The 19,179-nt window shown below is 56.4% G+C and overlaps 2 protein-coding genes across 10 annotated transcripts; one reads left to right on the top strand and one right to left on the bottom strand.

Moving 5' to 3' along the window:
* Nucleotides 1-66: 66 nt before the first annotated feature.
* On the bottom strand, nt 67-14,129 carry NEURL4 (neuralized E3 ubiquitin protein ligase 4). Of its 6 annotated transcripts, none has more exons than XM_032280481.1 (29): nt 13,639-14,129; nt 12,035-12,479; nt 11,761-11,826; nt 11,299-11,597; nt 11,026-11,137; nt 10,845-10,933; nt 10,234-10,306; nt 9,805-10,066; nt 9,399-9,580; nt 9,012-9,097; nt 8,725-8,887; nt 8,438-8,636; nt 8,270-8,346; nt 8,105-8,183; nt 7,569-7,744; nt 7,355-7,486; nt 6,198-6,343; nt 5,897-6,121; nt 5,698-5,796; nt 5,449-5,610; nt 5,097-5,261; nt 3,444-3,602; nt 2,890-3,069; nt 2,669-2,756; nt 2,466-2,573; nt 2,185-2,329; nt 1,863-1,975; nt 1,610-1,775; nt 67-765 (listed from the first exon to the last, which is right to left on the bottom strand). In XM_032280481.1, the coding sequence occupies exons 1-29, from the start codon at nt 13,924-13,926 to the stop codon at nt 561-563; spliced, it is 4,689 nt and encodes a 1,562-aa protein (XP_032136372.1). In that variant the 5' UTR covers nt 13,927-14,129; the 3' UTR covers nt 67-560. The 6 variants fall into 6 exon arrangements, 5 of the variants coding, with proteins under 5 accessions (XP_032136372.1, XP_032136376.1, XP_032136374.1 ...); XM_032280485.1 differs by having other exon boundaries at nt 5,972-6,121; XM_032280482.1 differs by having other exon boundaries at nt 561-765; nt 7,575-7,744.
* Nucleotides 14,130-14,301: 172 nt separating this feature from the next.
* On the top strand, nt 14,302-18,285 carry LOC116553230 (protein phosphatase inhibitor 2-like). 4 transcript variants are annotated; one of them, XM_032280511.1, is made up of 6 exons: nt 14,302-15,144; nt 16,171-16,284; nt 16,426-16,497; nt 16,712-16,800; nt 17,939-18,100; nt 18,189-18,285. In XM_032280511.1, exons 1-6 carry the CDS (start codon nt 15,113-15,115, stop codon nt 18,218-18,220), a joined length of 501 nt encoding a protein of 166 aa, XP_032136402.1. In that variant the 5' UTR covers nt 14,302-15,112; the 3' UTR covers nt 18,221-18,285. The 4 variants fall into 4 exon arrangements, with proteins under 4 accessions (XP_032136402.1, XP_032136401.1, XP_032136405.1 ...); XM_032280510.1 differs by having other exon boundaries at nt 16,171-16,287; XM_032280514.1 differs by having other exon boundaries at nt 14,302-15,408; nt 16,171-16,287.
* Nucleotides 18,286-19,179: the final 894 nt, after the last annotated feature.

The following is a 19,179-nucleotide window of genomic DNA, read 5'->3' as shown; positions in this document are numbered from 1 at the left end:
CCCGCCTGGCAGTACCCCAGGGGACTCAGGCTCCGGAAAGGGGCGCGTGAGAGAGAGGCTGAGGCGGAGGCTCTGAGACGGTGTTTATTGGCTCCTTAGAAATCAGAGTCAGTAACAACTGTACAGAGGCCCCCGTCTTCCGTGCGCCCGCCCTTCCCCACTCCCGCCCAGTGGCCCCGGAAAAAGCAGCTTCATGTGGGCACAGGTAGAGACTCCTCTGGGATTCACAGTAACCAGAAACAAAAATGGAAATAAATTAAGTGATGTCGGGGAGGGGAGTAATAGGGAGTCATGTTCCGCAAATCAGTGCATGAAGAAGGGTACCAAGGCCTGGAGCTGGGCTCCCGCAGCTCCTCCCATCAGACGGAGTGCTGGGCCTCTGGACCTGGAGCTGTGCCGCTTCCCGCCTACATCTGAGAGCCTGCCTACATGCTCCTGAGCGGCCGCCGAGCCCCAGCACCTGCGCATGCCACAGTCATGGGAATGAGGTGGAGGCAGTCGCCATTCAGAGTCTATGGGCCTGAGGCCCGACTGTGCTTGTAGTAGTGGTGTCTCACCCCTCATTCCACCCGTACCAGCAGGGCATAGAGGAGTGTGGCCCCCTTCTCCTTAGTGACCCACTCAAGTTCGGCTGGGCTGAAGTGAGGGTCAGAAGGTTCTCCAAGAGCAGCGGAAGGGGGTCCTGGGGTGTAGGAGCCAGGACGCACACACACCTGGAACGCCACCTGAGCCTGGTGCGTCCGCTGGGATTTGGGATCCCGGAATCTGTCAGACAAGAAATAGGGGAGTGAAGCCTCTCGCCCCATCACCTCTCCCCTTGCAAAGTCTGTTCCAACCACACAAGCCTTGCTGTACCTAGGAAATCCTCCCACCTTATGGGAACTTCGTTCTAGCTGTTCTTTCTACCTGAAATGCTCTTCCTCCCAAAGCCTGCCCAGCTACCCTTCACTTCCTTCACTTCATTTCACCTTTTACTTCCTTCTTCAAGCTTTTGCTCAAGTATGTTCCACCTTCCAGGCTGGAGTGCAGTAGCGCAATCTCAGCTCACTGCAACCTCTGCCTCCTGTGCTCAAGTGATGCTCCTGCCTCAGCCTCCCAAGTAGCTGGGACTACAGGCGGGTGGCACCATGCCAGGCTAATTTTTGTATTTTTAGTAGAGATGGGGTTTCACCATATTGGCCAGGCTGGCCTTGAATTCCTGACCTTGTGATCTGCCCGCTTCGGCCTCCCAAAGTGCTGGGATTACAGGCGTAATCCACCTGGCCTCCCACCTTCTTACGATGCCCACAGCAACAGCACTGCTGTTTCCTTCACCCCACTCTTTGTTTCCGTAGTTCTTACTTAGACATACTAAATATTTATTATGTATAAACATTATAGAGTAAAGGCAGAAGTTCTACAAGAGCAAGGTTCCTTTTTTTTGCCCACTAGAAGAGCATACAAGTGGTATTTGTTCAGTAAGTGAAGAAAGGGCTGAGTTGGAGACTGGGCAGCTAGCAAGACAAGATGAGAAAAGGGGAGGGTAAATCACGAAGACCCCAGTGGCTGTGCTGGGGCCTCTCTTTGTCTGAGGCCCTGGAGATCTCCCCCCGCCCCTCCCAGTACTCACTGCACTTTGGAGGCCAGGGGCTCAGCCCCAGCATATTGAAGGGAGGGGGAAAGCAGCACCGGAGGGGGCTGCTCCTCCCGAGGAGGTGCACAGTTCTCGCCAGGCTCCTCAAACCCTACCCTAGGCTCTCCCTTCAAGGGACGGCAGCTCAAGATGGAGGCAGTACCTGGGAGGAGAACTGGGTTAGGACAGCCCTCTTTATTCCTCCACAGCCCCCGGGCTCAGCCACCCTGCGAGGGCCTGCTCCCAGTACCTGCTCCCAGCTCCCCTCGGTCCAGCACTCTCCGTACAGCCGCCACATTGCTCCCGTGATATGCCATGTGCCATTTCTTGGTTAGTGTCCCAGCCTCCAGGCAGGGATTCACTCTAGGAGGTGGACAAGCGGGGCAGGTAGAACAAAGGCCACTGGCTCCCCCATGGAGGAGCTTCACAGGGCTCTTCCTTAAGAAGTTTCTGGCACTTCCTGGCTTTTCCCTAGACAAAAGTTCTATCACTTCTTCCATGCACCCTCTTGGGATCCCCATTTCTCCAGGGAGCAAACAGTAGGGGAAATGCATGACCCTGCCCATATGTACCTGAGGTTAAATCTGCACCAGCCAAAGGGCAATGCGTATTCCCGGGGAGGCTCCCCTCTGCGCCTGTGGGCCTCGTCTCCTCGCAGCTTCCAGCAAGACTCACAGTAACAGAGGCTTCGCTTTGGCGGAGGCATGAAATAATCTTCTGCGGGACAGTGAGTAGCAGGCTTGGTGCTGGGCTCCCACCCTTGATCTCCAACACACTGCCACCGTCCAACTGCTCTCCAAGGCTCTGGGCCTGGCCCTGGGAATGAAGTCAGTTCTGGGGGACTGGGACTCACCAGGAAGCAGGAGGAGTTCTTGGAAGCGAGAGCAAAGGGCATGGTACTCGCAGCTCTTTAGAGGGCTAGCAGCAGGTGGTGGACCCCAGCACACACTCTCCTTGATACCTGAGGGAGCAGAGGGGCACAGGTCACAGAAGCTGGGCTAGAAGGGTTGGGGTTGGGGAGTGGGGCAGGAGCTGGGTCCCTTTGGGCTGGCACACCGTCCACCATGTCTGCTTTCTCCATGTCCCCTTGGGTTCCAGAACTTTTCCCACTGGTAGCCCCTGGTTCTGGGTTCACGATTGTCACCTGCGGAGAAGAGGGTAGTCAGACAGAGCTTGGTCAGATCCCAGAGCCTGCGGATCCTGGACCACAGACTGTCCCTGTCCTGGACAGCCCAGACTCTCAGGCACCCCTCCTCCCTGCCCCAACTGCCACTAACCTGCTCACACTGGCCATAGAGGTCTACAAGCGCATGGCAGGGCTGGGGCACATCTGGCACAGCTACCCCCTGGTCCACCCCATTGACATGGAGATGCAGTCCCCCAGAGCTGTCCAGCCGCAGTCCCAGGATGGTGCCTTCAGGGCACGTGTCCAGATTTGGCCCAAACTTCTCACAGATCTGGGAGGAGAGACCAGCTGTCTTCCAGAGGTCAGACTCCACCACAGCAGCTGTCCCGCCCTTTACTCTGTTTCCTGCTGCCAGTGCCTTGGCTTTGTCTCCACACTTGCCTGCTGCCGAGGCTCTCCTCCCACTGCAGTTACCTAGAGCCCCTCCCCTTCCCCAAAATTGGCACATTCTCAATGGCAGGGACACTGCAGGAAGCAGCAGGCCTAAGACTGACCAGGCAGTGGTACTCAGCCTTGCCTGTCCACTACTGTCCCCCTTTTATACCTGTGGTCCTACCTCCAGGGCCAGGGGTCCCTCTTCTCCCTTCTGGCCAGCCCTTCCCTACTGAGGCGTGGTCCCGTCCCTTCTCTCTGGCTCCTACTCACCTTGAGACCGTTGTGGAAGACCCCACGGCCCCGAAGCAGCCAGGCTGCCCGTTTGAGGGCACAGGCAGAAGCAGGGAAGTTGAGCCTCTCAGGTGCACAGGTGATGACTCCCAGGACAAGGGAAGATGTCCATTGTCGGTTTAGGAAATCTATCCGCACCTGGGGAAGAAGGAACTACTCCACAATCACAGCCTCCTGGGAAGAACCAGGCTCCTCACCCCAGCCAAGGAGGGAATATTGCACCTCCCAGAGTGTGGCCTGGGATGCTGCCTTTTCTTATGCTTGGAAGCACCAGAAATACAAATGTAGTTGTTTTTTCTCCTCTTTAAAAAAAAAAAAGAACCATCAGCTGGGTACGGTGGCTCATGCCTGTAATCCCAGCACTTTGGAGCACTTTGGGAGGCTGAGGCGGGTGGATCAATTGAGGTCAGGAGTTCAAGACCAACCTGACCAACATGTGAAACCACGTCTCTACTAAAAATACAAAATTAGCCAGGCATGATGGTACATGCCTGTAATCCCAGCTACTAGGGCGGCTGAGGCATGAGAATCGCTTGAACCCGGGAGGTGGAGGTTGCAGTGAGCCCCAAGATCGCTGTTGCACTCCAGCCTGGGCAAGAGTGAAACTCCGTCTCAAAAAAAAAAAAATTATCTGCTCTGCACCTTCCCTGTTTGAACCTTTATCTTACTGTTGCCTCTGTTGTAAGGATTCTTATCCCTAGGACTCCTTCACCTAGCTAGCTTTTTTTTTTTTTTTTTTTGAGACAGTCTTGCTCTGTCACCAGGCGCCAGGCTGGAGTATAGTGGCGCGATCTCAGATCATTGCAACCTCTGCCTCCTGGGTTCAAGCAATTCATCTGCTACAACCTCCCGAGTAGCTGGGAATACAGCACGCACCACCATGCCCTGCTCATTTTTGTACTTTATTTATTTATTTATTTTTTAAAGATGGGGTTTCACCATGTTAGTCAGGCTGGTCCTGAACTCCCGACCTCAGGTGATTCACCCGCCTTGGCCTCCAAAGTGCTTGGATTACAGGCGTGAGCCACCACGCCCGGCCCCATTTTTGTACTTTAGTAGAAACAGGGTTTCACTGTGTTGGCCAAGATGGTCTCGATCTCTGGACCTCATGATCCACCCGCCTGGGCCTCCCAAAGTGCTGGGATTACAGGCGTGAGCCACCACGCCCAGCCAATTTTTAAATTTTTTTTGTAGACAAGGTTTCGCTATGTTGCTCAGGCTGGTCATGAACTCATGAGCTCAAGCGATCCGCCTGCCTCAGCCTCCCAAAGTGCTGGGATTACAGATATGACCCATCGCACCCAGATTTACCTGGCTACCTTTTGACATATCTTCCTGTTTGTAGTCAAAAGGCCCCCTCTTCTGGAAAGGCATCTCTGCCCCCACATATAGGATCCAGCATTTCCCTTGGACTACTCCAGCCTGTCCCTACTGCTTCACTTACCAGTCACCAGCTAGGGACTTCATGGTAACTGACTGACAACCCCCATTACAGGCTATGAATAAAAGCCCAGGAAGCTCATCCAAGTGGCTTGCTTTCTTTTTCTCCACTCAAAAAAGGCTTTCTTCAGGAAGGTTGGTCCTGGGTCACTGTGGAGCGAGAGGAGCTAGGGATAAGGAGGCAGAGCCCACCTGGACCAGCAGCTGGGGCACCAGAGGCTGGTTGATGACAACGATGCCCTGATTGTAGCTGGCCACCCGTGTGGCCGTACGGTTCCCATTAGACAAGAGGATATTCTTCCCATGGTTCTCCAGGAACTCGAGGGTGGCAGGCATGATACCTACTTCATTCTGGCCCTGGTGTGGAGGAAGGGACTAAGCTGCATGGGTTGCCAATGCCAGGATCGACCCACTCACTGGCATCTGCACAGAGCCTGAATGTGAGCCTCCACCCAATGAACAGAAAATCCAGAAAAGGCCTGGCATCCAACAGCCCAGCAATTGCCCATCCCTATGCATAGCAGACCGTCCTGCAGCCTCTTACTCCCAGGCCACGCTCCTCGCCCTCGTCATCCTCCTCGCCCTCACTGCCGGTGTCTGAACTGGGGGAAGGAGGCTGGGTGCCTTCTGACTCCTCTAGCCTCGTGGAACTGACAATTGACACACTGCGAACTGGCCCGTAGAGATCCAACACAGCCCACACGTTCTGGGAGACACACAAGACCCAAAAACTCAGAGATCAGCAGAAGACCTCAACCACACTCCCAGAACCCAAGGAAGCTCTCTGGTCTACCTTGGCAATGCCAGTGGCTGCAGGCCCCATATCCTCTCCATCCACGAGGATGTGCATCGTGTCATCTGCCCCCCGACGAACACCCACACGGCTCCCCACCTAGGACCAAGCCAAGACGAGAAGAGACGATGCTCAGCCCACCTCTCCCTGCCACCTCCACTCCCAACCCCTCCCCTGTCCCTGGAGCCAGCTGCTTCACCCCCAGCCTCTCTAGGTTCCGGCCATAGTTCATCCTCTGGAGCTGCCCATCACGTCTCACTTCACAGCTAGATACCATCCAAGTGGTCTTCGTCCGGAGCTCTGGTAGGGAGGGAGGCAACCCTGGGCCACCGCCTGCTCCAGGTCCCATCTCCCCTGGTGCTAGTGTGGTCAGCCCCAGCCGCAGGGAACCTGCCCACTTCTCATCCAGCTCTTCCACTTTCACCTACGAGACACGGAAAATATGAGCTGGCCCGTTGTGATAGGCCTGGCAGCCCCTCTGTCACATTGCTACGGCCTACCTCAAAGACTTCCTCAGCCCTGAGTTCCTTGGTGCTGAAGACAAGGCCATGAGCATAGCCAGCAGCACGTACTGCCCTCGTGCCATCCTCCTCTAGAGTGACGTTCTTGCCGCAAGTACTGTGGAATCGGTGAGCCACGCCAGCCACTGCGAAAACACGGTACCAGAGGAAGGGGTAGGATCAGGTGGCAAGCTTCAGGTGGAACACAGAGCAGAGTTTCCAGATGAAACAAGATGTGGGCACCAAGTTCCCATCTGCATCTGCCATTGCTCCTCAGGGCCTCCTGGCACCTCTTTATTCTATTTATTTGTTTTTTTTTTTTTGAGACGGAGTCTTGCTTTGTCACCAGGCTGGAGCGCAGTGGCGCAATCTTGGCTCACTGCAACCTCCGCCTCCTGGGTTCAAGTGATTCTTCCGCCTCAGCCTCCCGAGTAGCTGGGACCACAGGCACGTGCCACCACGCCTGGCTAATTTTTTTGTATTTTTAGTAGAGACGGGGTTTCACTGTATTGGCCAGGATGGTCTCGATCTCTTGACCTCGTGATCCTCCTGCCTTGGTCTCCCAAAGTGCTGGGATTACAGGCGTGAGTTACCGCACCCGGCTTTTATTCTATTTTTTTTTGAGGCAGGGTCTTGCTCTGTCACTCAGCTAGAGTGCAGTGGCACAATCATGGCTCACTGCAACCTTGACTTCCTGGACTCCAGTGATCCTCCCACTTCAGCCTCCCAAGTAACTGGGACCACAGGTACGTGCCACCACACCTGCCTAATTTTTGTACTTTTAGTAGAGACGGGGTTTCGTCATGTTTCCCAGCCTGGTCTTAAACTCTTGTGCCGGAGCAATCCACCCGCCTTGACCTCCCAAAGTGCCGGGATTATAGGCATGAGCTACTGTGCCAGGCCCTGACACCTCTTTTGATCATAGCAAGACTCATTTCCAAACCTGGCATGCTCAGCTTATGGTGTCCTGTCCAGGCTCTACGTGCCAGTTATAACTTCCCTGTCATTGGATGCTTGCCACCGTGAGCGGTCCCCTCCCTGGAGCCGGTGGCTACCCCAGCCAGCTGTCTTTGAATAGCCTCTCTAACCTGGAAGCCCTACTCCTCAGGTGCACAGCAGGCAAGCAGAGCCCATCCAGCCCCCACCCTGCCGCACACCTGGGGAATGTAGTGGGAAGGACTTCTCGGTGGCAGTGTTGCTGGTCGCCAGGCTGTTGTCCATGGGGCCGGTGGCATTGGTTATGGAAACTTGGACACATTGGCCATAGAGATCGACTACCGCATACACCTCTGGGGAGGAGAGGGAAGGTCAGAAGCCTAACAGCCAGGGTGGTCTGGGCTGAGGGCGGCAGGCTGAAAGCCACATAGTCACCTTTACCCGGAGGCAGGCCCGAGCATGCGGCGCCTTGGTCCTGGCCGTTGATAAAGTAGTGCAGGTCACCCTTGGCAGTTCGCATCATGCCAATGCGCGCACCTGTGCCTAGCGCGTCCAGGTCACACCCATAATTGTTGCGCATTGTGTTCCCATCTTGCATGATGGCTGTGCCACTGGGGGGAACGGCAGAAGGGTGAATCAGCCTGCCAGCTTCATCTTCACATGGGCCCCTGCCCACTCCCTGCCTGTCAGAACCTTCCAGTGCCTTGGGCTGGGGTCTTGATCTGGGCGTAAGGCCCAATCCTATCTCCTTTGTCCCTGGGATCCTCTCAGGAAAAAGCAAGAACTACCTAAGAGAAAGAAGGACTGAGTCCCTGCGGGACTAAGTAGGGATTCCCAGAATCCAAGGGAGGGGACAGGCAGATCCCCTAGGTCTGCCACTGCCCACAGCCATCGTAGGCCTAAACCTTGCTTCCCTGATGCCAGCCAGCTCCACCCAGCCCTAAGCTGGCCCCAAAAGCAGGAAGCCCGACCTCAGCATCCATGTGTCATAGTCAATGTCTGTCATAGTGTTGGGGAATTCCAAGTCTTCAGGGCGAATGGCAGTCACTCCTGGGAAGAGGCAGGGGTAGGTCAAGGCTGCTCCCCCAAGGCACAGGCATCCAGCAGCCCCCAACACACACACAGACGCCCCTTACCAGCCTCAATGGAGCCTGACCAGCGGTCCACCATCTTCTGAATGACAATTTCAAACAGCTCTCCATCCCGCAGGGCCCTGCCAGGGAGATTGGTGATCAGAGAGGCTCTGCTTGGGCGGCTGAGGCTAGGCAATAGGAAGGTGGGGACATAAACGTCAAGAGACTGACCGATTGGAGATGACGATGGCATCATTAAACTCGCTGCGGCAGTTGTGGCGGAGGGCAGTGCGGCCCCCATTAGTGATGACTGCATTACTGCCGTGCAGCTGGTGGAAGCGCAGGTCAGAGCCCCCAGCCCCTGAGGACGGGGAGCTTGGAGACACCTGGTTGTTCCCTTCAGGGAGTGGCTCAGGAACTGGAGGCACCTCTGTAAAAGTGGACATCACTCTTAGGTCTCTAGGTGTCTCTAAGACCTCCCAAGGCCACCCTAAGCCCCAGCCCAGCCCGGCCCTCACCCACGTCGTCCACAATGGTGGCCTGGGCCGCCTGGCCATAGAGATCGACGACAGCATAGACGCCCGGGGGCACGTTCCAGGCAGCAGGGCCCTGAGTCATCCCATTGACAAAGAAGTGGAGAGTCCCGTCCTCCCGCCGTACCACGCCCACCGTGTCCCCTGCCTTGGAAGAAGGGGGTGCTGGAGTGAGGAGTCAGGCAGAGTTCCTGCCGGGGCTGGTCCTGTGTCAGCCCCACAGTGCCTGTGAAGCCTGCTGCGGCTGCCCGGCAGCATGCCCACTTTCCCACCTTGAGGCGGTCCAGGTTGTGCCCGTATTCATCCAGGATGGTCGTCCCATTGTGCATCACCCCATTCCCAGTCATCATCCAGGTCCCTGGGAGGACAAGGAGCAGTAGGGGACATGAGGGGACACGCAGGGCTCCTCTCCTTTCCATAGCAGCGCCCACAGGACTCCCGAGCCCACAGCCCACCTTGCCTTTTCTTGGACAACTGGCTTTCTTCCCTAGCAGGACAAGAAAACTCTGCAGCTCCCTGCCCATGGGGCACTCTCTAGCCATTGAATGAGTGGTCACAAGAGTGACAAGTGAAAAAGAGGCTGGAGAACGAGTGCCAGGGCTCTGGGAACAGCTTCCCCCCAAAACCCTATCCTGGTCCTGCCCTTCCTGGGAACTCACCAGAGCGCAAGTTGGTCATGGTAGAGGGCAACTGGAGGTAGGCAGGGTTGTGGGTGGTGACGCCAATTTCAATGGAGCCAGCCCATTTGTCCACCATCTTGTCGATGCGCACCTGGAACACCTCTCCATCCCGCAGGGCTCGGCTGCTCAGCACTACGCCATGATTGAAGTCATCGGTGGCACTAAGGGCACAGTGAGTGGAGAGTCAGGTCCCCAATACATGCTCTCAGTGTGCCAAGGCTTCACCCGGCAATGCCTGCCAACACTCACTGCCCCAAGCCAAAGAGCTAAACCTCAACCTCCAGGAAGCTCCCCCACCAGGCTCCCTCTGCCTTCCACTTCCTTGTCCCACCCCTCTCCCATTCAAACCCCTTCTTCAGGCTTCTCCCCACTCCATGGGCCATACTGGGGCCTCAGGGCAGTGCGTCCCTCGTGGGTGATGGCTGCCTTCTGGCCACAGTTGGGGTGGAAGAGCAGGCGCTCGGGTTCTGCCTGGGCAGGAGCAGCTCGTCGGAGAGCACCCTCGGGGGACAGTGCCCGTAGGATGGCGTTGTTTCGGCGGAGACGGTCACTGTGGTTGTTATTGTGGACGATGGTCACCTTCACTGCCATCCCATACAAGTCCACCACACCATATACCACTGGGGGCGTCAAGGGGGTCGCCACTCCTGTGGCAGGAAGGTACAGGGATGTGGGAGTGGGCAGGCAGAATGAGAGGAGAAAGTCACACACAGGGAAACCAAGCACCAAAGAGAAGCAGGAGGATGAGGTATGGACCCCAATCCCAGGCCCACCGAACGCCCTAGCCCAGAGGCCCTCTCTGAGCGGCCCTTACCCTGATCAATGCCATTGATGAAGAAGTGCAGGGCCGAGTTGGACTTCCTTGTGAGACCAATGTGGTCACCCTCCTACTCAAAGAAGAAAAATAGTTCAGAGGAGTCCCGGGGCCTGCCCAGCACCCCACTCCACACGGGAACAACTCCAGAAAGTATTCGCCAGTCTCAGATCACCCTCAAGGACAGGTCCTGGGCCCTTGTTTTCCAGATATGACAATTTCTACGTTTCCTCAGTGCTCAACATGAGTCAGGCACTGAGTTAAACCACCTCACAGACGTCAGCTTTGACAAGTCTCAGCCTATGGAATCAGCCTACTCGGAGGCTCATTTTAAAGACTGCAGCAAATGGAGGAACAACCAAAGAGGGTAAGCTTCTTGCCTCAGTTCGCCACTACAAATGGGCAAACAGTAAGAGGAATTCAACCATCTGACTCCAAAATCTGAGTGCTGAATTCTTGGGCAACTCAGCCTTCTCGGAAGGAACCTTTAGGCAGAAGATATAGGGACATGCTCTAGGTTGCAGAGGAGAGACCCTGCTTGGTGCCCAGGCAGGGACAGAGTACCTGTGGCTCTGCTGGAGAGTGACCCGAGGCTCTGTGCCCACCCTCACCTGCAACTCATCCAGACTGAATTCGCAGTACTCCCGGCGGGTACCCTTGCCATTCGTTAGAATTCCACAGCCGCTCATCATGATGGTGCCTGGGTGATGATGGACACTCGGGTTGAGGTATGGGCTTCCTTCCCCTCAGCAACACCAGGCCTGCACCCCCACCCCTGCCCAGGGCTGGTACCTGACTGGAGGTTGGTCATGGTGGCTGGGTACTCCAAACTGTTGGGGTTGTGGGTGGTGACACCAATCTCAATGGAGCCTGACCACTTATCAACAAGCTTGTCGATACGGATCTGGCATTGAGGGAAAGAAGGGAAAAGCAGGGAATATAAATGCATAAAAGGACCTTCAGCCCTTGGTTCTTCCCCAGGGCCCACCCTCCTAGCATCAAGGGCGAAGCTCCATCTTTAGCTCCCAGGGATAAGGCGCCAACCAGACCACAGGACTTTCACACCTCAAACATCTCATTGTCCCGAAGTGGGCGGTTGGTCATGACAACCCCATTGTTGAATTCATCCAGGGGCCGCCGGCGCTCAGCTGTCTTATTATTGTTGCTGAGTTTGATGAGGGTCCCACACTTTTCATGAAAAAGCAGGGCATCGTTGGAAGTGAGGATGGGCGAGGTGGCAGCACCACTAGACCCCAGGCCTTCCCCTGCCGGTGGGGAGCTCAGGTTCACATTCAGGAGCCCTCCATTGTAGGCAGACAGGATGGTGTTGCTCACCACCTCGGACAGCTCCATGCTGGCAAAGTCTATAGCAGCAGGATGGAAGAAGAAAGCTGGGAGAAGCAGAAGGAAGAAGGAGGCTCTATGCCCCCAGGCTTGGTGCCTCTGTCTGTACCCCTTCTCCTGAGGGCCCTCCCTTGTCCACCTCACTTCCCACTCCCCTTCCCAGGGCCTCCCCAAAGCCCTCACCATTATGCGACTCAAGGCTGTTAGGAAACGTCTCCGGCCGGGCCTGCGCTGGGGACACCATGAAGGCTGGGGACCAGGTAGGATGGGAGGGGAATAAGGGTTCAGTCCCTAATTCAGGGCCCACAGCCAGGAGATACCCCATCCTCTAGCTCCCGCTCTCCCATTCAACAGACTTGGGGATCAGAGTGGCCCTGCCACACCCAGCCTGTCTTGTCACTGTTATTTCCCCCATTCCATCCCCATCCCACCACCACTGCCCTAGCTGTGTTCTCACCTTCATCAGCAGAGGTCCCCTGTTCGGCCAAGGCAGAGTCTTCAGGGGGGGCCAAGGACTCGAGGGGAGGTGTGGGGATGGGAGTAGCGGGGCTGAAGCCTGGCTCAGGGGGTAGCACAGTGATCTGGGTGCACTTGCCATAAAGGTCCACGACGGCCCAGACACGCGGGGGCAGGCCTGTGGCAGCCACTCCACAATCCCGCCCATTCACCCAGAGCCGCAGCTCCCCAGCAGCTGTGCGCTCCACACCCACACGGTCCCCTTCGCCAAGCTGGTCCAGGTCCTGACCATACTCCTCCAACACAGAGCGTCCATCTCTCAGCACAGAGCAGCCTGACACTACCCACGAGCCCCCCTTCAGCCCTGTGGCACTGCTTGGAAAGTCCAGCACACTGGGATCCAACGCTGTCACCCCAATCTCAATGGAGCCACTCCAGGAGTTGACCTGGGATAGGGGTAGTGGACAGAGGCTTAAAATGGGCCACCCCCTATTCCACAGACTACCATATCTTCCCACCTCTCAGGTAGCTAACTGGCTTTCTCTTGGAACACTAATCCAGATATGCACATAGTAATTTTCTGGACTCTGGCTCGGTAATTATTTGGGCTTTCTTTCCTTTAGCAATTCTGCTTTCTACTCAGTCTTTACTGCACCACTCCTTTCCAAGCCAAGCAAGAGTTCCTTAGTTCTCTAGCCTCCTGTCTCCTCTGACTTTCCTGGTCTCTATGGCTCTCCAACCATCCAAATTCACCGACTTCCTATACCCACACCTCTTGCTCTTGTGTATCATTCCCTTCCCTTGGCCTAATTCTCTCCAAGGATCAGGCTCTACCCAGATTCAATCTTCTCCCAATTTCTTTTTCTGTGAGTGTAGCCTCTTCAGTGAATCACGCACACCTCCCTCACCCTGGATAGTTCTCCTCACCTCTTTCCAGCACAGCCTGTGAGTTTATCCTTCAATGGTTTGTTTTTTTTGTTTTGTTTTGAGACAGAGTCTCACGCATTCTGTTGCCTAGGCTGGAGTGCAGTGGCACGATCTCGGCTCACTGCCACCTCCGCCTCCCAGGTTCAAACCATTCTCCCGCCTCAGACTCCAGAGGAGCTGGGATTACAGGGGCGCGCCACCACGCATGGCTAATTTTTGTATTTTTAGTAGAGACGGGGTTGTTTCATCACATTCACTAGGCTGGTCTTGAATCCCTGACCTCAAGTGATCTGCCCACCTCGGACTCCCAAAGGGCTGGGATTAGGTTTGTTTGTTCCTTGGTATCTCTCTTCTCTTGCCATCACATCTCTGACATCTCTCCATCCTCCACGCCCAAGAAATTGTACCAGGAGGTCTGGTCCCAGCCAGTCTAGCGAGTTAGCCCTCGTGTCCCTTCTTTGCTTCTGGATCTTGAGAAAACTCAAGCTCTTAATGTCTTCTCCTTCAAACTGAATGTTTCTGATTCATGCTGTCTTCCTGCCCGTCCCCTGGTGCTCTATCACCTTTCTGTTCCCTCGGTGCCCGGCGATGTGAGCTACCCAAGCTGTCCTACGCCGTCTCCCTCTAGTCCCCTCCCACCGCCCTCCACATCTTGGTTCCGCGAACCCAGCGCTGCACCTTGCGGTCGATGCGGACGGTGAAGACGCGTCCATCGCGCAAGGGTTCCCGGCTCAACACCAGCCCGTGGTTAAACTCCTGGCCCGGCTGCTGCCGCCGCGCTGTACGCCCACAGGCCGACAGGCTCACCAAGCGCCCAGTGCGCGGGTGCAGCTCCCCGCCGCTACCGAGAACCCCGCTGGACCCCGGTCCTGAGCTGCTTCCGCTGAGGCCCCCACCCCCACCCCCGCCCGGCACCGGTCCGGGGCCTACCCCAGAGCCCCCACTCCCACCCGACCCCGCCGCCATCTCCGCTGACACCGGGGCAGCGCGACAGCCGCGCTTGGCGGCACCGTGGCAACCGCGGCGGGCAGACACCCTGAGGAATACGACCGGGGGCTGAGGCCAGATATGCTTTACGGCACTGCTGGGCAATGAAGCAGCCCGGGCTAGGAGCTGGGGACGACCACGGTGAGAACCGAAGGACGACGCGGTCGGGAGGCTCACTTTACGGCATAGCGGGGTGACGGAGTGGCTCCAAGAGGGACGAAGACTTGGGAAGGGAGCTTTTGCGACAGTGGAAGACACGCCCACCGCAGGCATCTTTACGACGGTGGGGTACTGGAGTCTAAACACTTTCTGCTTTGCGACAGCGGTACCGATGACTCCGCCCCCGCTTGGGGGAGGTGACACCTTGAAGCACTCACTTTACGGCAAGAGGAGGGCGTGACTCCTTTCAGGCTGCACGCTCCGAAACAGTGTGAGCCGAGTCTGGAGGACCCAGGGAAGTGGTAGTGAAAGTCTATGCCTGCAAGGCCACTGAGACCGAAGTGTCTTGCGACAGTGCCGCAATCCCTCCACTTTGCCTCACAGCTCTCTGGAGAGACCGAGCGAGACGACCGGCAGGGCTGGGGGAAGCTCGCTGGTATTTCAAGTCAAGCTCAGCCTCAACTCCAACTCAACCAAACTAGTCTATGTTAAGGCCAAAAATAAAGAGTCTAAGGAATCCTGATAGGCAGTTTCGAGCAACGGCGCTGAGGACCCCAAAAGATCTCCCTTAGGGCCATTTAGCCCTCAGCCCAACTCCCCGACGCTCACACTCAGGCTGGGGGACCGTGACGTCACAATCGAGCTTCTCGCCCCCTGGCCTGGCCCCCTGACTGGGATTGGCTGATTTGGATGAGGGTGGTGATGGAGAAGGGCTGGAACAAATCGCGCAAAGAAAGAAAGTCTTTAGGTGGAACACAAAGGAAAGGGGCGAGTGGAGGGAATTCCAGCCCGAGTCTTGATTCCGCCCACCGTGGCTCGGGAGCAGGGGAGAAGGGGACCCGGGACTCAGCCGGAGCACCCCTGGCCGGCCCGCGGTGGGGGCGGGGCTAGGGGCGGGGCTAGTGGAGCCAGGAGGCGGGGCGGGATCGCTGAGAGCATCCCCCGGGTGGGGCGTCGGAGAAGGTGGAGTCCCTAGGGGCTGCTGGCGGCCTCAGCCGGGACTCCCATGGAGGGGCAGCTGGAGGAGTGCCCCGAGCGGTGAGAGGAGTCGAGGCAGGCGCTGGGCAGCCCTCTGGAGTAGTCTTGTTTCACGGTTCTAGGCCCCTCGTGCTCTCAGGGGGCAGTGTAACTCGCAGTACTGGTGCAAGCTGGCCCTCCAATGGGATAGTGGTCCTTGGTTCCGGGCCCAGTCAGCACTCAGGGGAGGCTGCCAGCCACAGCCTTGGGTCTGGCACGAACCCTAGTGGATTCAACACCCTCGGGCCTAGAACAAGTGTATCTGGGGCGCCTGCAGGGCAAGAGGTAAACAGCCCTGGGTGCAGTCCGCACTCTGAGTCAACTTGCTTGAACCCCCAAAACTCCCAAGTGGACCGGCCCCGGAGCATCCTACGAAAGAACAGTTCCAACTTGATGCAGAAATCCCCTAATGTGGAGAAGTAAGGAGTTCAGCTCTGCGGTCAGGCAGCCCAGGGTCTGGAGGGTTCAGGACACTGGAGGGGCGGAGCCAAAAGGAAAGGGGCAGAGCCTTAAGAACGATTAGAGTAGGTGAGAGCAATTGAGTGGGAAATCCGAGGTTCTAGGCTTTCAGAAGAGCAGGTGTCCCGTAAATCCTGGCTGCACCGTACTATGATTATCATTAAGTCTGATCCCATTCCCAGCCTCAACAAAAGGGTATAAGAAAACTCTTTTACCGGGCGCGGTGACTCACGCCTGTAATCCCAGCACTTTGGGAGGCTGGGGTGGGCAGATCACCTGAGGTCAGGAGTTCGCGACCAGCCTGGCCAACATGGTGAAACCCCGTCTCTACTAAAAGTACAAAAATTAGCCGGATGTGGTGGCAAGCACCTGTAATCGCAGCTACATGTGAGGCTGAGGTGGGAGAATGGCTTGAACCTGGGAAGCAGAGGTTGCAATGAGCTGAGACTGCACCATTGCACTCAGCCTGGGTGACAGAGCAAGACTCCATCTCAAAAAACAAACGACAACAACAAAAACTGTTTTGAATGACTGGAAAAATGAGGGACGCCTATGAGGAGGGGGTCACTAAAAGGTCACCTCCCTCAGCCTCAGAAAGAAGTCTCAGCACTGGGATGAGATGAATATCCTGGCCACCTACCACCCTGCTGACAAGGACTATGGATTTATGATGGTGGATGAGCCCAACACTCCCTACCACAGGTGGTGAGCCCTCCCCAGCCCTTCAGTCCAGAGATTCTTCTCTGTTCCATGGAGGGGACAGGTGGAGGAGGCAGAGACAGCCTCGGGGACTGGACACTGCCTGACCCCCACCTCCTGGCACTGCTTCCCCCTCCTCTGCAGGCTGCAAGACAGTTTTGAGGACCTCTCTGCCAGTTCCTCCCGCTCAGTGAATCCCGAGGTGCTAGCAGAGAGGTGAGAGTCCTGCCAGAGATCAGCTGGGGACTGGGGCCTCTTCCTCCCTTCAGCCTTGAACTCAGGTCTGCTTTCTGACACCCACAGTGGGAGATACTACAATTTCCATCAGGCCTGGGTGGAGGTGGGGTCTGCCAACTTGGCCCTGTTTACCACCTGTCCCCATTGCTATTTTCTTCTCTCGATGCCCCCAAATAGTCTCCCTCCCCTTCAGGATTGCCATGATGGACAATATCTACCCCAAGGTCCTCCAGAACCATGCTGACAGGAGCTCAGGGCCTGCAGACAGCTTTTCCAAGACATGTGAGATGAGGGTTGGAGATTGAATGGAAAGGGGGAGGTGGAGTGCGCCTTCAGCGAGAGTGAGATGGGAAAGCCAAGCTCTCACTATGGTCACAGACTCCACCGACTTTGAAAAGCGCCGCAAAGCACACTATGCCGAAGGGAAGTTTCTCAAGGCTTGGAAAAACCGGCCCTTGGAGGATGAAGAGGATGGCAGTGGTGGTAGTATCAGTATCAGCGGTGGCAGTCAAGATGTGATGCTGGACCCGGAGCCCAAGCCTGTGCAGAGAGGCTGGGCAGGAGAACTAGCCAGAGGAGCCAAAGACGAGCCAGGCCTCGCCACCCAGAGGCACATCCTTAAAGCCCAGGGTTAGCGATGGTGGGGCTCCGGGGACTGGGGTATTGTAGTCCAGAGCCTGCTCCTCACTTCTCTGCCACAGTCTGTCTTCCTCAGTGCATCAGCCCAAGACCCTGCTGTCTGACAGGGAGGTAATGCTGGGAGGTGACCCCAGGAAAGAAAAAGGGCAGCTGGAGGAAGCACCCCACTCAGGATAGCCCCCAGAGATTGTGGGCTGTTGAGAAATAGAAAGTCTGATTGGGGGCTGATTTGTTGGCCAGGTCCAGTGGGTCACTCCTATAATCCCAGCACCTTGGGCGGCCGAGGTGGGACGATAGCTTGAGCCCAGGAGTTTGAGGCTGCAGCGAGTGATGATGGCGCTACCACATTCCAGCCTGGGTGATACAGCGAGATCCTGTCTCAAAAATAAAATTAAAAAAAATAAAAAATATTGCCAGGCGTAGTGGTACACCCCTGTGATCCCAGCAACTCAGGAGGCTGAGGCCGGAGAATCACTTGAACCCGGAAGGCGGAGGTTGTGGTGAACCGAGATTGGGCCACTGCACTCCAGCCTGGGAAACAAGAACAAAACTCCATCTAAATAAATAAATAAAATAAATAAATAAAAGTCCGAAACAACCATGAGGGGCAGTGGAGAGGTTCACTAAAGTTCTTCTCAAATGGGAAGGGTAAGAAAAGTCAGTGAGATGAAGACCTGGGACCTGAGCTTCTCCCCTCTGGTGAGGGGCCATGACAGACACCTGGGAGGCCTGGATACACCAGGTGGCCAGAAGACTTAGATTCATTTGGCTGATTTCTCAGATTCCTCCACCTACAGAAGTCAGTCCCCCCCAGCTCTGGCCACCATCATACTGGGGCAGGAGATTGCTCTGCATCGAAAGGAGTATTATGGCAAAGGACTATACCTGAGGTCCTGCTCCCATCCAGAGCTTATGGAGGATGTGGAAGATGAGCATCAGGACGGTGAGAGCCTGGGCAGGACAGCCTAGGGGGCAGGACGGCTGGGAACCAATAGCCTGATGGGTACCCTACCCCTGATCCCTGATTCTAGGCTCCGCACACTGGACCTGGGTGATTGATTGAGAACCCCGGAAACACTGAGGTCCACCTGCTGGACCACATAGGAGGCCCCTTTAGGGATCACAAGGCCCCGGAGAGCTCCCTGATGGTGACAGTGACACCACTGCAGCCTGTTGAGGGCACCAGGCCACCATCTCCCTGGGCCTGTCTCTTGGCAAGCTTCCATTTCCCGGCCCTCTTAATTTTTTCAGACCAGTACATCAGCAACAGGTGGTAGCAAAGGCCCTGAACAGTATGGAGTCCAAGGCCCACATCGGACAGGAGAGGAACCAGGGAGACTCAGAAGGGGCTGGGACCCCCTCCAGCTTGGCACCACCCGCTGGCTCCATGCCTCCTCCTTGATTCCTCTCTGCCATGCCACCCCACTCCAGGTATTTCTCTGTCCTTCAAAGACAGTGAGTCTCAGGTGGTATCCCGCTGGTGTCTGTGGCTGGTGGCCAAGGAGCTGAGCTGGCAGAGCTCAGGGAGTTCAGAGAGGGAGAGTGGAAGCAACCCCAACCCCCCCAAGCCAGAACCCCCACAGCCTGGCAGACTTAGCCTGGGCAGAGGCAAGTGGATGTTTGCACTGGCCAGGGCGGTAGAGGAGCTGAGTGGGGGGGTTCTAGGGGACCCACGGTCACATGGACAAGATCTCATGCCTGGTATGAGAAAGCCATGAACTTAAACCCTTCTCTCCAGATGAAACCCTAGGACTTCGATGGGCTCAGGAAGAGGAAACAAAACAATGGAAAGCGAGGCCGGCTGGGGGGAGTGGGGGCACCCTTCCCTTCCTGATCACCCTACAAGTGGACAATAAAAAGCAGAAGAACAGGAGTCTGGGACTGTGAATTGGGTGCCCAGGCTGGGCCTGCTCACCGTTGAGGAGAGGGGAGGGGGAAGGGGAGTTCACACACAGGAAAGATGAATTCGAGGGCAGAGTGAAGAAAGCTGGCAGCAGTCCAGGGTCCTGGACCTCCTCCTCC

Source organism: Sapajus apella, unplaced genomic scaffold (genome assembly GCF_009761245.1).
Source record: "Sapajus apella isolate SASKATOON/1434 unplaced genomic scaffold, GSC_monkey_1.0 scaffold12, whole genome shotgun sequence".
In the NCBI taxonomy this organism is placed as follows: domain Eukaryota; kingdom Metazoa; phylum Chordata; class Mammalia; order Primates; family Cebidae; genus Sapajus; species Sapajus apella.
Note: the sequence above shows the minus strand (reverse complement) of the source record. Positions and strands in the feature narration are given on the sequence as shown.

Coding starts and splice junctions, on each gene's coding strand:
- NEURL4 (XM_032280481.1), bottom strand. CDS start 13,926: ATGGCGGCGGGGTCGGGTGGGAGTGGGGGCTCTGGGGTAGGCCCCGGA. Junction 11,138..11,298: donor GGGACAATGAGATGTTTGAG/GTGTGAAAGTCC, acceptor CCTCAATGCCAG/ATCCGTATCGACAAGCTTGT. Junction 8,347..8,437: donor GCCATCGTCATCTCCAATCG/GTCAGTCTCTTG, acceptor TCTCCCTGGCAG/GGCCCTGCGGGATGGAGAGC.
- LOC116553230 (XM_032280510.1), top strand. CDS start 15,113: ATGGAGGGGCAGCTGGAGGAGTGCCCCGAGCG. Junction 15,145..16,170: donor CTGGAGGAGTGCCCCGAGCG/GTGAGAGGAGTC, acceptor CACCTCCCTCAG/CCTCAGAAAGAAGTCTCAGC. Junction 18,101..18,188: donor GGAAGATGAGCATCAGGACG/GTGAGAGCCTGG, acceptor CCCTGATTCTAG/GCTCCGCACACTGGACCTGG.